Here is a 15812-nt window from a genome sequence, read left to right as displayed (position 1 = left end):
AGTGGAGCAATTACTGCTTTGGAGTTTGACACTGAGGCAAAAACAGGGCTGATAATTACAAATGAGTGATTTTTCGGGGCGTGAAACACTGAAGAAAACTAGTAAGTTATAAGTAAGGTTTATCTTAAGGCACATAAGCAAAATCAAGAGGTTAAAAACAATGAAAAGGCATACAGTCTGCATGCAATGTAGATGCACATTACTTCTGCTGCCTTGTATTTGTAGATATTTTATAGAGACATTCTCCTAAGTGCGTAATGGCCTAGATAATTTTACATCACTTCTTTATATCTTCCTTCCTTCCTTCCTTCCTTCCTTCCTTCCTTCCTTCCTTCCTTCCTTCCTTCCTTCCTTCCATCTCATCCCATGCATCTTTCTTGTCTTCCGCTTACTTAATTCTGTACTGTGGTAAGGCTGCCTACGTAACTTTATGCCAGTTGTTGCTTCCAGCTTTTGCTACAACTTTAAACAACCTTTTCTGATCATTTTTATAGCAAGGTTTTAATGAGTGACTAAAAGCTCAGAATCATTCTGTGAGAAAAGAACACCCTCCCAGTTCCTATATATTAACCGCAAAGTAACTTCTGGAGGAATATATAATATGGATGCATCACTCCAGAACAAATACGAACTTCAGACTTGGGCTTAACCTAGTGGGAGTTTGTTTGGTTCCGGAACAGAGGATCATCTATTAAATACCAGGTAAGTTTAGTGGCTGTGCCCTACTTAAAAGTGTACACTGAAAGAAAAAATGGAGGAAAACCTATGCAGTTCAGCCAAAGGTAAGAATATAAAGGAGTACAGTATCTGATGTCTAAAAAATAAAACCAGCAACGTGATGAGTGTTTGTTATTTCTCTGAATGCTTTCACTTATGCTACAGCTAGTTATTCAGTAATACATACTGTAAACAGAAAAGTACAACTTGCCAGGGTACAAAATAACATGGAAAGAAGCCAATTATTAGAATAACGATAGCAAAAGTCAAATATAAGCTGAGAAAAGCTTACCTCAAATTAATGACCTGGCACAGAGATGAGTTAAAAACAAAACACAGAAAATCCATATCGAAATCACTGGCAGAGCTTCAGCTCTATTGTAATGCTCTAATCATGAGAACAATAGCACATCAATTTGAAGTGCTCAGGAGAACAGTCATATCTCTGTCTTGCAGTGGAGCAACAAGGGCTTTTTTCTGTTTTCTGAAACCTTGTTAAGGTCTTGCTCTTTTTCTGGGTGCTTTGTTCAGCAATCAGGTACAGTACAGCTCAAGGATCCCAACCCAGTGGACAAGTTTTAACCTTTGTAGACCATGAATGGCATCTCAGCACAGATCCCCCAGCTGTGTCATGATTTCAGCAGCTGAAATCTGCTTTATTTAATTAGCCAAAGTTCTTCTTTGACTCTGTGACTCAAGACAACTAAAACAAGGCAATTCGTTTGAAGCATTTGAGTGAAACTACATTTTAACATTCTCCATAAAAATCAATGCTAGGAAATCCGTATCAATATCTCAGGCCTCTGAAGACTTAACCCCAGCAGCAGTCAGGAGATTTGACTGGCAGCCACCTCCTCAGAAACTGCAGAAGAATGCCTAATGCTCTGGCAGGCAGAATCCCATTGCTATCACAAAAACAGAAGCTTGAAGAGCAGATGACTCTGAGGTATTGGCATAACAATCTTTCAATTCCATATTATTTTAGTGTAGTGTTGCTAGGTTCTGGGCCTTGTTTTAATTTGAGTAGCCATTATAATTATTTGGAGTAGGCTTTAAATCTTGAAGGATTGTTCTCTAAAAAATGAGCAATATCTCTGCATTTTACAAGATAGGTTCCTCAAGAGGAGATTTCACATGAAGTGGAAACTGAAAAGAGTAGTCTTACTGGACTACAGGTAGAGCCAAAGAAGATTTCAAGGTATTTTTGCAATGTATTATTCTCTCAGAAGAATGCGTAGTGAAGGTATATAATTTCAAGAACAAGGTAGAATGTTTACCCATTTAAAATGCAGCTAATCGACCTTCTAGAAGAAATACTTAAATGTTTTAACAATGGGAATTAGAAATGCAGACTAAATGCCGAATCTATTGTAATTCTCAAGTCAAATTGCAAAATTGTAAGCATTTCAGGTTTTGAGAGTGGTTTTTTTTAAGTTACAGTTCTGAATCCAACAGCCTGTGTTCAGGGTAGTGAATGGATAAATTAAACTGTCTATCAAAATTTTTTAAGGCGAAAATGGAAGATCAATTTATTTTCTTAGATGCTGGTATTCTGTAAGATTGAACATCCCCAAAGAGATTTCAAATGGAGCCTGTTGCCTTACTAATTTGCACACCAAGCTTTTTTTGCCTTTTTTTTTTTTTCTCAGTTAAAACCTTACTAAGGAGCTGCTCAAACCTTGGGAGTTGCTAGGCATAACTGTAGGCCAGCATGTGCCAAATATGCCACAGCACGAAGTCTTTAGTTGTCATCCAGCATACTGTGTGTAAGCAATTGGCAAGCCTCTTCTCCTCGTACCTCCCAGGACTTTTGTTATTGAATTGCTACATAGTGTATCTTACCCTAATTGAACTCATTACTTAAGGGACTACGCTGTCTACACAAGTATTCAGGAAATATTATTCCTGAATAATGATGTGTATATTCTTATGCTGGAACAAGAATGGACTAGGTAACATACCTAGATAAAACAATAAATAAACAGGTCCTAAAAGATGTTCTGCCAGCTTCACTGAATCTAGACAAACACCTCATAAAACATACAAGAAGTGATTCGCTTTTCACACGAGTCGGTGGAAGAAGCCCAGCTTCCCAGGAGCATGAGACATGAACTATGAAACCACGTAAGAGGAGTCAAATTCCTAATGGCAAGAGAGAAAGATACCGAAAGGAATGGTCTGATAAAGAATTAATTACAATGACTTTAAAAGTACAGCTACACAAAAGCATGATGGAAAATGACTCCACCTGAAAGCACATTTCCCTCCTCAGGATATAAATGTTTGCCCTTACAGGCTTTGCCAGTCTCCTTGAATTGACCAGGGCCAGGTCAGGAGGCCAGTGGTTGCTCTATCAGGCAGCAACACCTTCACAGGCAATTTTGGCAAGGACTGAGGAACATGCTTCCACTCAACACCTAGGCAGGATTTGGGGGCCAAGGGCCAATACCACTATTCATTTTGAATGTAACTGTCCTTTTTCAAGGGAATGAAAATATATGAAGTGGTATAGATGCAACTTCTGCTGGGCCAGGTGGCCTCCAAGTATGGGCCCAGGTCTGTTACATACAGTAGTATAGATAAACCTTGATTATAGCATGTTTGTTCCAGTATGTACTGTGTTTTGTAAACAGAAAAAATGCACTGAAAATTTGCAGTTTAAGAAAACAGTCAAGTGTCTTGCTCTGATGAAGAGATGATATGGTCACTATGGCCGTTTGATTTTGCTCATACCAGTATAAATCAGGAGTCATTCTGTAGAAATTAGAGTATCTGTGCTGGGTAAAAGACATTATAATGAGGCCTTTTGTAGTCACGATTATCAGGATGTGCTAAGGGTCGTTTTCATATCTGTTTTGGAGCCCTGTGATAAGCTTTAGAAATACTGAAATATACCCTTTTCTTTTTTTTTTTTTTTTTTGCCATAGAGTAGGGGTAAGCTGGAAATGTGCTTGGGATATTCATGCACACTGTCATTGACTAGACAATCCTTATGGTTTCAGGACTTCTCCCATCTTAACAACTGAACTTGTCAAATCAGAATCAACATTTCCTGAGCCAATGAGAAAGTCTAACATGAAGCTACACCCAGGAGCACGCTGCTCAGCTTCCCCCAGATGCTCTTGCTGACTTCAGCAAAGTGAAACCTTATGAAAAAAATAAAGCTCATGATTATTAGGGAAATCTGTGGTGTTAGTTACATAAGAGTATTGTTCTGTTTCTTTATATTTTTTTTTTAAATCTGGTGCTAGTATCTCAAATTCTTATATTTTCTGTTGTCTTTTATTCTGGTACTGAGCCTGTGTCTGTGCTTAACGCTGCTATTGTCATGATAACTATATTGGTTGCTTTTCATGTGGTATATGATCCTTTTTCTCCCATTTAGCACTGGAGATATAAAGGCAGAAAGAAAAAACGACTTATTGTACTCATTTTAGCTTTACTTTCAGCATTTATGTGAGTAGTTCCATTGAAATAATAGCAAAGTTTGGTTATTCCTTATTACAATTTCCTTGTTGCATAGAAAATATTAGCCACTAAGTAAACACAATTTTGAGGCATGTTTTTGGGAAAACTAGTATGCTGTTATTTTTTAAAAGCGTGGAAAACCAAGATCAGACTGAAAGAGTCTCCAGATATAAAGGAACTAAGAGTGGAACTAGTTATATATATAAAAGGCACAAGGTTGAGGCTAATAATGCATCAACATGTGAGTGTGCAGTAATCTCAACTGGACAAACATTTTGAAATTCTTTCGAGTTTCAGGGTGCTAGATTTTGATATATTGTACAATATTTTCTACTCATAGTTGAACTGAGAGAAATTAATTGGAATTAGGTGGAGATATGAGCAGGGACATGACCTCACCCCAAAAGTAAAAAAGAAATTAATCTCAACATAATACAAGGACAGACGTGTGCGTTGGGCAAATCTAACACTATTTTAAAGAAACACATGAATAACATGGCTATGTACAGGAAGACAATGAAACCAAAGAAATAAGTGTAGCAGCACTGCTTTGAAGAAGAGAAACAGAAGATATATTGTCATAGAAGAAACACTGGAAAACTGCTTCATGAAGATAGTAGGGGTTGGGGAAGAGGAAAGGTATACGCTACAGAGACTACCAGCCTCATTTAATCTACCTTCTGTAAGGCTGCAATTGGTGCTATAGTAATAGGATACCTGACAAGATATTTTTAAAATTTCCTTTCAATGAGTAATACTGATTTGCATATATCATTAGCTTACTTAGGGTAAATTGTGGAGCATTAGGCTGCCCAGTCTAAGGGAAAGTACCACAGTCTGGTCCAGACTGTTGCCAAATGTTGAAACAGATGTCACATTCAACGATGCAAGATACATATACAACTGTTTGAAGATTTTACTGAATTTTCTTTTAATCAAATTTCCAAAATGCATATGGAACTTGATTCTGCTACCCATTACATTAATTAGCTAATGTCTTAGTATAAGTCCCTTTGGTTTCAGCAAACCTGTTTGGAATGGCATCATGGCAGAGTAAAACCTAGGTGAAGGACTGAATTCTAACTGAGAAGTAATCTATAAAGCTATGTTAGGAGACTAATTTAATTGAAAATATGGGGAAGAAAAGGCAAGTCCCAATCAAGTTTTACCTACAAAACTTACCTAAAAAGGTGTGTTCTCCTGTTTGAGGTTTCTGTTTATAACTTCTTACTAGGAATGCCTAAAAAAGCAAAAACCCAGACAAAACCCCCTATATCAGGCACATTATTCAGAGTATAAAGTGATAGAAACCAAATGGAAATGTGTCCACATCTCCTGATGACCACATTCTTTTATGTGCAAATTTTATTTGCTGCACACAACAGGTAATGGCATAAGAATTCCTACATAGGTGTTTACTTTCACCCTCCACCACCAGACTATCTGAAATACATTACTTATGTCAGTATATCTGTAGGTCCCATATGAAGTGTATGTTGTAGCAAGACAAGTGCCAAGTGTTTGACAAAGTTGGCTGAGCCGTGAGTGCTAATTGACACACAAGAAAGTCAACAACCTCCAGTCATGTTGGCTGGTACCCAGAATGGAACAGTGGAGAGATGTCAATAATTCCAAGGGAAAAGAGAGATTCCTTAGACTGGATTCACCCACTTTTACTCCATGACATGTCTGAGTGAAATCAGTGAGACCGACATCACCAAGGACACCTTAAACAAATCTAAACCAACAATTTTCCTTATATTCAAATAAAAAAGACAAGAGTATCAATAGAATTAATTGAGCTAATATATTTAGCACATGAACAGTTGCTAATGAGGTTGCTTAACATAGTATTGTAAATTGGATAATTCTTACCTGTAAAAACATGTTAAATATGGTTTGTCAGTCTGGGAAATGAATTACTTTCTGTTCAACATCCAAATGATAGCAAGCATTACCTTTGGAAATATTTAATTATTTATTTTAACATATATACAGTGAGTGACTTATCCTGATATAATAGCTTGTTTCAACATAGTCTAAGACTTTTATGATTTAGTGAAGGTTTTTAACACATTTGAGATTTAGAAACTTTCCTCATAAGCCTTCATAAATATAATCATAGTGACAATATGTCTTTCGTTGTCTTTATTTCCAGTTTTTGTGTCTTTAATGAGGGCCAACACCATTTAACAATGTTTTAGTTGCATCTGAAATGGATAACGCTTGAGCAAAATATGCAACACAGTTTGAAATTAATTCTAAGCAGCTAAAGAAATTTAAAACATACATGTTTATAGGTACATGTATATTATATATTGGTGTATAATAATATATACACACACATTTATTTTAATGTTTAGCTTTAATAGCAAAAAGTACAGTAGAATTCCACTGATAGCAAGATTTGATTCTAGATTATCCATAGAAAATTGGTGTACTTTTTCTGAAAATCAATACAAGCTCAAAACAAAATGTGGTACCAGGTAATTCTCTGCTGTGGTCTAAAACCGATAATCAATTTGAACACCTAAATAATTGAATTAAACCCTACAGTAATCAAATAGATAACTGATAATTAAATGCCTCCATTGGAAAATGTTACTGAGTAAAATTTTGTATCAATCTCAAGTAGGTCAGTCTACAGTATTTAGGATAAGGCCTCTCAGTCCTGACTGGAGCCCATAGGTACTACTGGAGTACAAACAATAAATAATAGTACATGTACTGTAAACTCTCTAAAATCAGTGATAATACCAAGCATTTTCCATCTTTGAAACACTGTACAAACATAAAACTATTCCTCACAACACCCCTGTGAGGTAGGTACAAAAGTATTACCCCATCTTTACTGATGGGGCAACTCATCCCGATACTACAAGGTGCTAGCTGACTCTGCAAGGGGAATTTCACTCCCTGATTCCTAGACACAACAGAAATATGTAATTCTCAAGCAGAATCAGAGTCTAATTAGCGACTTGCCCACATCCCTAAAATATGTCAGTGGCACAGCCCAAAGCTGTTGGCTTTCACATTTGTCACTGTGTCAATTGACTGAGACATTCTCCCTTATGAAAAAATAAAATACTATACATTGGTGCTGTGACATGCACAAACATGTGTTGTTTTCTTTTTTTTTTTTTTCATAAATCTGCTGATACCTTTAATGTCTGCAAAGGGAAGGCATTTCCCTGTGAGTGCCTACCTTGTGTAACAGAACCATAGCAACAGTCTCACATTCTTCTACTTTTATGCATAAAAGTTACAGTTTCTTTTACTAGTTTATGTGAAGAAGGACTGATTATTCATGTGATGACATCAAATTCTACATTAAGGGGCACGGTCATCTTTTTTTTAGATTCAGCTTTCAGGACCTCCTTTAAAACTGGGATAATTCTGTGGTATGTACTAAAATATATGTATTGTTTTTTCCATCTTTTAAAAAATAAAGTCCAAAATGCTTTTGCCTAGACATACTTTTAATATACTATATAGCTAGCCATTGTTATGATGACATGTAAAGTAAAGCAAGACATCTGAACCTGGAAGCAGTCCCTCTTGCACCAGTGGAAACCTGGAGTATCCCCACTGAAGCCCATGAGTTTCAGTGGTGTAAAAGCAGGTGCAGTGAAGTTAGGATGAGGACTTCCATCCTCCTGACCATCTGTGGCTGCCCTATACCAGCAACACTAACAAACTTCATGCCTTCATCTGGAGGGAAGAGTATGAACGGCATGTTTGTTAACAAATCCTGTGAGCTACGCACATACCTGATCACATCACTGATGACTTCATTATTCGTTATGCTAGTGTTACACAGAGATGTAAAAAACAGGCAGCTCTTTTGACTTCTGCAGAATTAGAGAAAAAGGAAAAAATAAAACACAGTATCTTCCAAATGACAGAGTACGTGCAGAGAAGTAAATTAAAGGCAACACAAACACAGCACAAATGCGACTTTAAAAAAAATAAAGTATTTGCCAAGATAGAAAGGACAAAATAAGTAAAGGAACAGATAATATGTTGAGGGCTAATATACACAAAAGGGAAAAAAAGAGGCAAAAAAAGTAGTAATTTCAATCATTTGTCATAAATGCTTTCTTTCTAATGACTCATTGAAAACATATGTGAAGAGTTTGAAAGCCTTGCTGGAATTTTCATGCTGTAAAATAACCCTCTGCTCAAAAAATCATAACCTGCAATTTTTCTGATTATATGGAGTTCCTACATGGATCTATCTTTAAAAATTCATAATTCAGCAGACTTTGACCATTTTTATCTGTGTAGCACATTATAGTATTTTGTGTCTTCCTATAATAAAAAAAATAACCCATACGTATTTAAAAATAGATACCATTCTGATTTCATCCTTTTCCTTGGGAGGAGGGGAAGGCAGGTGATTTTCCTCTTGTATTTTGAACAGAACCATAACTATCAGCGCTCCTTTGCTTTCCTCTTTTGAGTATCATGTTTCTTCTCATCAAGGCTTAGGGATGTGTGTGCAGGAACACAAGCACAAACCTATTGTTGTTGAATCACCAGAGGAAACTCATACCTTCTTTGGGTAGGTCTTATGAAACAGAGTATCTTCATAACAAGGCCACTGAAAGATGATTAATACAGATATTTCTCTTTTATTTATCTTTTGTCCGATTTAAATGCAGCAGGCATTCATCACCAGATTATAACAGCTTGAAGGTTACTCAAACATACAGCTTTTTTGCAGGAGATACTCAATCACATGCCTAACCTTAAGAATGTAAATACTTTCATGTAAATACTTTCATTTAAATCAATGTGAAAAAATAATTTGGTTCAAGTTAGACATGCTTTGATAAATTAGGGTCTTGGAAAAAAAAAGAAACAAAGCCATGGGTTTAAACGTACAGGTTATGTCATTTGGAATGAATGGATGCGAGTTGTCAATTTTTTTTTTCTATTTTTAAAAAAAAATTTAGAATTTTAACTGCTCCTGATAAATTTTTTCCCAAATTTTATCATGCAGTGTATTGTGAATATTAGGCAGATGTTTAAACAACACGAAAAGGAGGCTTTTTTGGTAGACAGTACATAAGTGTTCAGAAAGCAGTCAATTTGAAACAGTAGTCCTTCCAAAGGCTGTTTTCCCCCCTCCAAAATGTTGGGTTTTTTTTTCCTACTATCTTGCAAGAAATGCTCTTAATGATTTATTTTCACTGGAAAAGAGACTTTAATAATTCTACCCCTTTGCACTGTTAATATATATTAGAATAGCATTTGAATATAAGGTGTCGACCTTATTCCGATTTTCAGATGCGACGATTAGAAGTCATTGACACCAATCTACCACAAGTGACCTTAGTCTCATATCTTGCTCTGTTATTAGAATAATCAAGGAACGCAATTCAGAAATAATATTACATCCTGCATTTTATTCAATTCCATATGACAAAAATAGTAACCTAGACTAAGACATCCATTTCAATCAGTAGATGTGTCAAGCCAACAAGATTTAATAATAAAAAATATTGGATCTAGGTAACAATTCCCAGCTGGTTCAGGGAGGCTCCTAGCCCTACATGGTATCGCAGTATAAAAATAGTGTCTCTCTTCACCATGCAGAGAGGAATGACCTAACCCTGAATACAAAATGGGGTCAGTCTTACTGTACCATCATCAACCATCTTATTTACAACACTTTACATATTTTTCTTTTTTTTTTTTTATTTTTCATTTTTTCTTCTCTTTTTTATTTTTTTTTCCTTTCTTCTCTTTTTTTAAGTTATACACATCCTTTAGGGAATAGAGATAACACTACATGGTACCAAATACTAACAAAAAAAAAGTCACACCAAAAATGACACAGATAAATAAAAACATTCAATTGCTGAAATACAGCAACATTAAGCCACCTCAGTTTTCTTTTTTTCAATGCTTGGAAACACCCCTAACCACCCACACACTGTGGCAAAAAAAAAGATGTTATATAGTAGAGGTGTTACAGATATATAATTTTCCTTATATATAGATATATATCTCTATATATCTCTATCTCATCACTGTAGAAAATGGAGCTGTAGAGTTTATTGTTTATTTCCAATAGAAACAAACAGCTAATAAGTCTTTGAACTTCTTTTCACTCCATTACATGATGGCCGAAATAGTCCATCCTCTTACAGTAATGGTTTTTGTTGTATAAGAAAGATTGTCCTATTTTTCAGTCTCAACTGAGAAGACCTCACTGTCTGATTCGTTCTTCGGGGGCATAAAACTCCTTGTGCTGTTACCCAGCTACCCATAAAGTCCCTTCTGTTGGACGGAAGTTCATAATGTCAACTCCACCATGCTTGTAATGCACAAAAATGAGGTAGTACACAAAACGTTTACTGTTCAAGTTTTGATTAAGCCCCAGTCTCCTCAGCATCCCCAGCCTAGCTTATGAGTGGAACCATTCCCTTTATTTACTCGGTGTAATTTAAACAATGCAAACAACATAAAATTATATTTGATTAATCGGAGTACATTGTGCTTTGGAGCAATCTGAGAAGATAATCAGCATGAGTTGGAAATAAATACAGAATATTTGTGTGTTACTACTGCTCACACTGCCCAAAAGTTACTGTTTTGTTCCCATGTTATTAAGCAGTCAACTTTCTCGTGGGTATGTGTGAAAGAGACAGAACAGATTACAGTAAAATTAAACCTACACAATGTTCTCCTTCCTCTATCCTAGACTTGTATTAATATCACACTCCTAAGATAAATGTATCAGAATTCTGTTGGGGGTGGTCATGCTTTTAAGTGGGCTTTGTAGAAAAGTTAAATGAATCATTTCCATTTAAGAAATGGCAGGCCCCATATTTCCTAAGGATCTGACAGTTCTCCGTGGCTTTTCTGCTTAGTTATTAGAGATCTCTCATTGTTTGACCTTAAAACAAAACAAGAAACTGCAACAGGGTTCTCCTCCTTATTCCTTAAGTCAAAGTACTATTTATAAAATAGTTTACATCTTTGTTCAGTTTCAAATTATAGACAAACCTCCCTAATACAAAATACTAAAAGTGCAATAGTATAAATTAAGAGTTTGCAACCACATTATACAAACATTACCTTTTTATTGTACAGCTTTGATAACATGGAATATTTACTCACAACTGTTTATAATGTTGTGAATAAGTTATGGTGCTAAGGTTTGTCTGTAACTTGTTTTCCAATCATTGAGCTAAAGTCCACACTACATTTTTTTTCATTTAATAGAACAACTGTCCACATAGCAGCTACAAATATTTAAATAAAAAAAGGTTTGTTACTGACAGGTACTTGCACATGAAAAGCATGCTATCTTTCCCAATAAAACTTCACAATTTTGCCTGCATTGAAATAAACCACTTATTCATAGTAAAACAAAACTTGCTTAAAAAAAAAAGGAAAAAAAGAAAAATCACATAGCCAGATGTATTTTGCAGTACAAAAGCTTCATTTAAGTTTGGGGCTAGTATATTGTCTGTTACCCGCATAATCTTAACATTATAAATACTACAGACAAGGATACTGTAATAATACACAGCATTGGGGTACTAAATCACTTATTTAAGATTAAGATTCCTAAAAACATAGTCCAAGTTGCTAACTAATTTGAACGAAACCAGCAAATAAGTGTGACAGAATGCCATAATGAAGCCCCCCTTTCTCAGGTGATATTAAGTTTTGTAAGAAGCAAAGTGGACGTAGACTAGCCTCTTTCTGTTTCTAATGAAGTTATCCCATGATTTGTTTGTTTGTTTTTCTGTTAAATTAAAAGGTTTCAAAGTTCTCAGTAACAGTCAAACTCACTGTTGAAAGAAGTACCATGCAGATCTTGCAAGACAACTTTTCAGCAGCCACAAAGTTATGTAATTCTGCTATGGGTAAAACTTTAAGGGGAATCTATGCATTTAGTTCAGGAAACTAATGCTTAGCTTCAAAAGCTGTACATGGAACGGGACAAGTGTTGTGTCGAGTAGTGGTCCAACAGTTATTCGGAATGAATGCTTTTAATTTATGCCAATCTCTTTATTATCCTCAATAAATCTGGTGAAAGGACGATTGGCTCCCGTTTCAGAACTTGCTTTGTCCAGACCAACAATGGGAGGGCTGCTGCCCGTGCGAGCTTTGTCCATGCCACCGGTAAGGTTACTTAGAGGCGGGATGGCGCCTCCGCCTAGACTTACTGGGAGCTGGGGAATGCCTCCGTTCTGTATGACAGAAATCTCATTGTTCTTCATAGCAAGTCCGTTAGTGATAGCTGCAGCATATTGGTTCCAAAAATTGGGGTCAACGTTCATGGCCCGAGCTGCCAAATCCTTCTGGAACATCTCGGAGAACTTGAGTGCGTCGCCACCAAGCAGAGCCATGGGGTTTTCCACGGAGAGGCGGCGGCCGCGGCGTGCAGGGGCGTTATTCCACATGTGCGTTCCCATGTGAACCTGTGGAGCAAATGGAAACAGGAAGAACCCCCAAGTTAGCACGGTCTGGTGTGGTGGCTGGCCTGAAATGCTGTTACAGTATCGCTTGCTTTTAAAAAAAAAAGCCTTTTAATTTGCATTGGAAACAAATAAATTACAGTTAAGACATAGTTCTAAGGCCCAAACAACCTATACAAAGAAAACCCAGCTCCGTAGTAATTTTTCAATGTGCATTTGTTTCTTCTCAGTGAAAACAAATGCAGCATGGCAAGAATAAAGAGTACATATCCTCTCAGGTTAGACAATTTCACATGCAAGCTGGAAGTCCTCACATGGTGAATATTACCAAGGGCATTACTTGTACTAGGAGAGGGGAGTTTTTTTCTGTCCTTCCCCTTTTTACATCTTGTCTATTTTCATAACATTTTACGTGATCTCAGAGGCATCTATTTTGTTAAATTTAGTATTTTAAAAAAGGACATTTAAAAGTTTATTCCCCAGGCTGTGTCCTGATGGTTAACCAGACTGCGGGAATAAGAGGCGTCAGTCCTGTAGTAACCCACTGTAAATCAGTGGGAAACAGCTTTCTAGTCTGCAATGGCTGCAAAGCAGAACAGAAAATGGAAATTTGAGAGGCACCCAAGGAGCTGAGCAAGCTCTGCATTTCTGGTTTATAGCGAGGTTATTTTGCACTGATGGTCCACAAGAACTGCCAGAACATGTCCATCAGCTGACTGCATGTGCCATCACGTCTGTCGGGAGAACTGCAACATGTGTGCACATACAGCTGGAACCAGTTTTAAAGTTCGCATCATTGCACAGCCATTTTTCAGTCCCTAGCTTCAACACAGTGGAAGCGTAATAACCACTACTATACAGCAAGCATTTCCTTGAAGCTCCCTTCTCTCCTATCTTTGGGACAAACACTTAGCACTAAAACCTGCTGAGTTCAAGCACAGTACCTTAAACCACCCCCGAGCCTTTACATTTTTATTTGGCCTCTTACCTTAAGATTCCCCTTTGTGGTAAAAGCTCTACCACAGATTGTGCAACCAAACGGTTTTTCACCAGTATGGGTGCGCTCGTGTATCTGCAGTGCACTTGCTGAGGAGAAGGTCTTCCCGCACGACTGACAGTTGTGCTGCTTGGGAGTCCGGCGAGGGGGGGGTGCCAGCATAGGGGTGATCCCCGGACTCATCACTGTCTGTGGTGCAGCAGGAACCTGGATTCCAGCTGGAAGCGAGGGAACCTCACCCAAAGAGATCGGCTTGCTGTGACCATTCACTTCCATTTTGATCATGGTAGGTGCTGTACTGGTGACCAGGCTAGGAGTACTTTGGCTGGGACCTAGAGTAAAGTTGGGTTCAAATAACTGAGAAGGCAGCTCTTTTAATTTGTGCGTCAGTAAGTGCTGTTTTAAATTACCCATAGTGGAACACCCACGACTGCAGACTGTACAAACAAATGGACGTTCTTTAGTATGGCTGCGGTAGTGAATTTCCAATGCACTCTTACAAGCAAAAGGCTTGCCACAGATATTACAAACAGTACTTTTAAACTTACCACGTTCTCTGTTCAGGAACAGCAGGCTAAAAGGAGCCTCCTCTTTGATGACTGGTCTTCCCGGGTTGGTGGATGTCAGGTCTAATGCGCCTCCATTTTCAGTTGCAGGTGGTGGACTGTCTGGTTTTTCTGTCTTTAATTGTATTTCTTGTGGCTCTTCCTGGTTACTGAGACCTGGGGACTTTGATCTGAAACTTTCACTATTGCTATTTACCGGAGACAAAGCTTGCATGGAGGAAGAAGACTCTGACATTGCAGGGCTGCCTGCACTCTGGCTTTCAAGATCACCAACGGCTGACGAGGAGTCGTTGCTCAAATGGTCACTTTCCCCTGATCCATTTTCTATGGATTTTAGACTGGTCAGCTGCTGACAGTTCATGACAGAATCAATCATTTTCATTTGATTCTCCAAAGCAGCAATACTGGAGATCACAGAAGGTGGTGAAGAAGGACATGACCCAGAGTAAGAGATAAGGGGTTTGGATGAGTCACTTGCTGTGTCCTTTAGCTCCGGGTCCTCTTCCATAGAATTTTCATCAATGTCATCATCGAAGTTGCTCAGTGTGTCGACGTTCTTCTCATCGTAGGAAAGCTCTGAGTCCATGGCGTCCTGGAAGCCCTCTGGTAGCGGTGTGTTTGGAATTTGCCCGCCCATATGCATACGAATGTGCTGCTGAAGAACAACTGCATTTGTAAATTTCTTCTGACAAATGGGACACGAGTGCTGTACTCTAAGTGGTGGCTTCGCTCGATGAACTCCAAAATGTGTTTTTAGATTGCCTTTGGTAGTAAAGGCACGTCCACAAATTTTGCATTTAAATGGTCTTTCTCCTGTATGAGTTCTGTAATGCATCTTGAGAGCGCTCTGACAACTAAGCACACGGTGACAAATGACGCATTGATTTGGATCTGTCATCTTCTTATCAATGTTCTCCACTAGCTGTTGTAATTTTGAGGTTTCTGATGTTTGCATAGAGTCAAGCAGACCACCGAATGGAAACTTTGCTTTAAACTGGTCAGACACTGCTGGAAGCACAGGGTTTGGGAGGCTTGTTGCAACGCAGCTGTCTGTAACAGCGGTAGGAATTGAAGACGTGGAAGCTGTGGAAACTTGCCCCCCTGCAGAAAGGTCCCCAAGCCGTGTGCTCGTGGGAGGCAGAGTGACAGGTTCTGCCTTGGTCAGAGATGAGCCACTCTGAATGGGCTGTGGGGATTCAGCAGATGCTGGAACGCCCGACTCAGAAGTGTTGAGGCTCGGGGACAGAGAAGTGCATTCGCTGGAGGCAGGAGAAGGCCTCTGGGGTGACCTGCTCATAGGAGTGATACTTGGAGAATCTCCATAACTGTTCACACCGGGTATAGTGGGGGGCAGCTGGAGCCCGATGGAAGTTGGGATGGTTGGTAAAACAGGTTTGCTGTCTAACCAAGTTGTGACCGGCTTTTCAGGGGGCAGCGACATCCCATATGGGATTCCAGAGCAGGTGGGCACGTTATCGAGGTATTCTGGAACAGGATAAGGATTCATCTGAATGTGAGGGTATTTCTCTTTATGCCTCTGAAAATGAACCTTCAGGTTGCCCTTTGTGGAAAAGCGGTTTCCACATATGTTACATTTAAAAGGTCTTTCGCCTGTATGTGAGC

At 38.2% G+C, this 15812-nt stretch overlaps 1 protein-coding gene across 3 annotated transcripts in view; it reads right to left on the bottom strand.

The window, feature by feature from the left end:
- Positions 1–6045: 6045 nt before the first annotated feature.
- The window catches only part of SALL3 (spalt like transcription factor 3), a 27752-nt gene continuing 17985 nt past the window's right edge, over positions 6046–15812 (bottom strand). For 2 of the 3 annotated variants that reach the window (XM_074899757.1, XM_074899758.1), the window contains exons 2-3: positions 13615–15812; positions 6046–12629 (exon numbers count right to left, since the gene is read on the bottom strand). The exon at positions 13615–15812 is cut by the window's right edge. In XM_074899757.1, coding sequence (XP_074755858.1) covers positions 12198–12629; positions 13615–15812 — 2630 coding nt within the window. In that variant the 3' untranslated portion in view covers positions 6046–12197. The remainder of the gene's footprint in view (positions 12630–13614) is intronic. The other variant, XM_074899759.1, reaches the window with a different exon arrangement.

This window comes from Athene noctua, chromosome 2, assembly GCF_965140245.1.
Source record: "Athene noctua chromosome 2, bAthNoc1.hap1.1, whole genome shotgun sequence".
In the NCBI taxonomy this organism is placed as follows: Eukaryota; Metazoa; Chordata; class Aves; order Strigiformes; family Strigidae; genus Athene; species Athene noctua.
The sequence above is the reverse complement of the archived record's forward strand: the minus strand, read 5'-3'. Positions and strand labels throughout refer to the sequence as shown.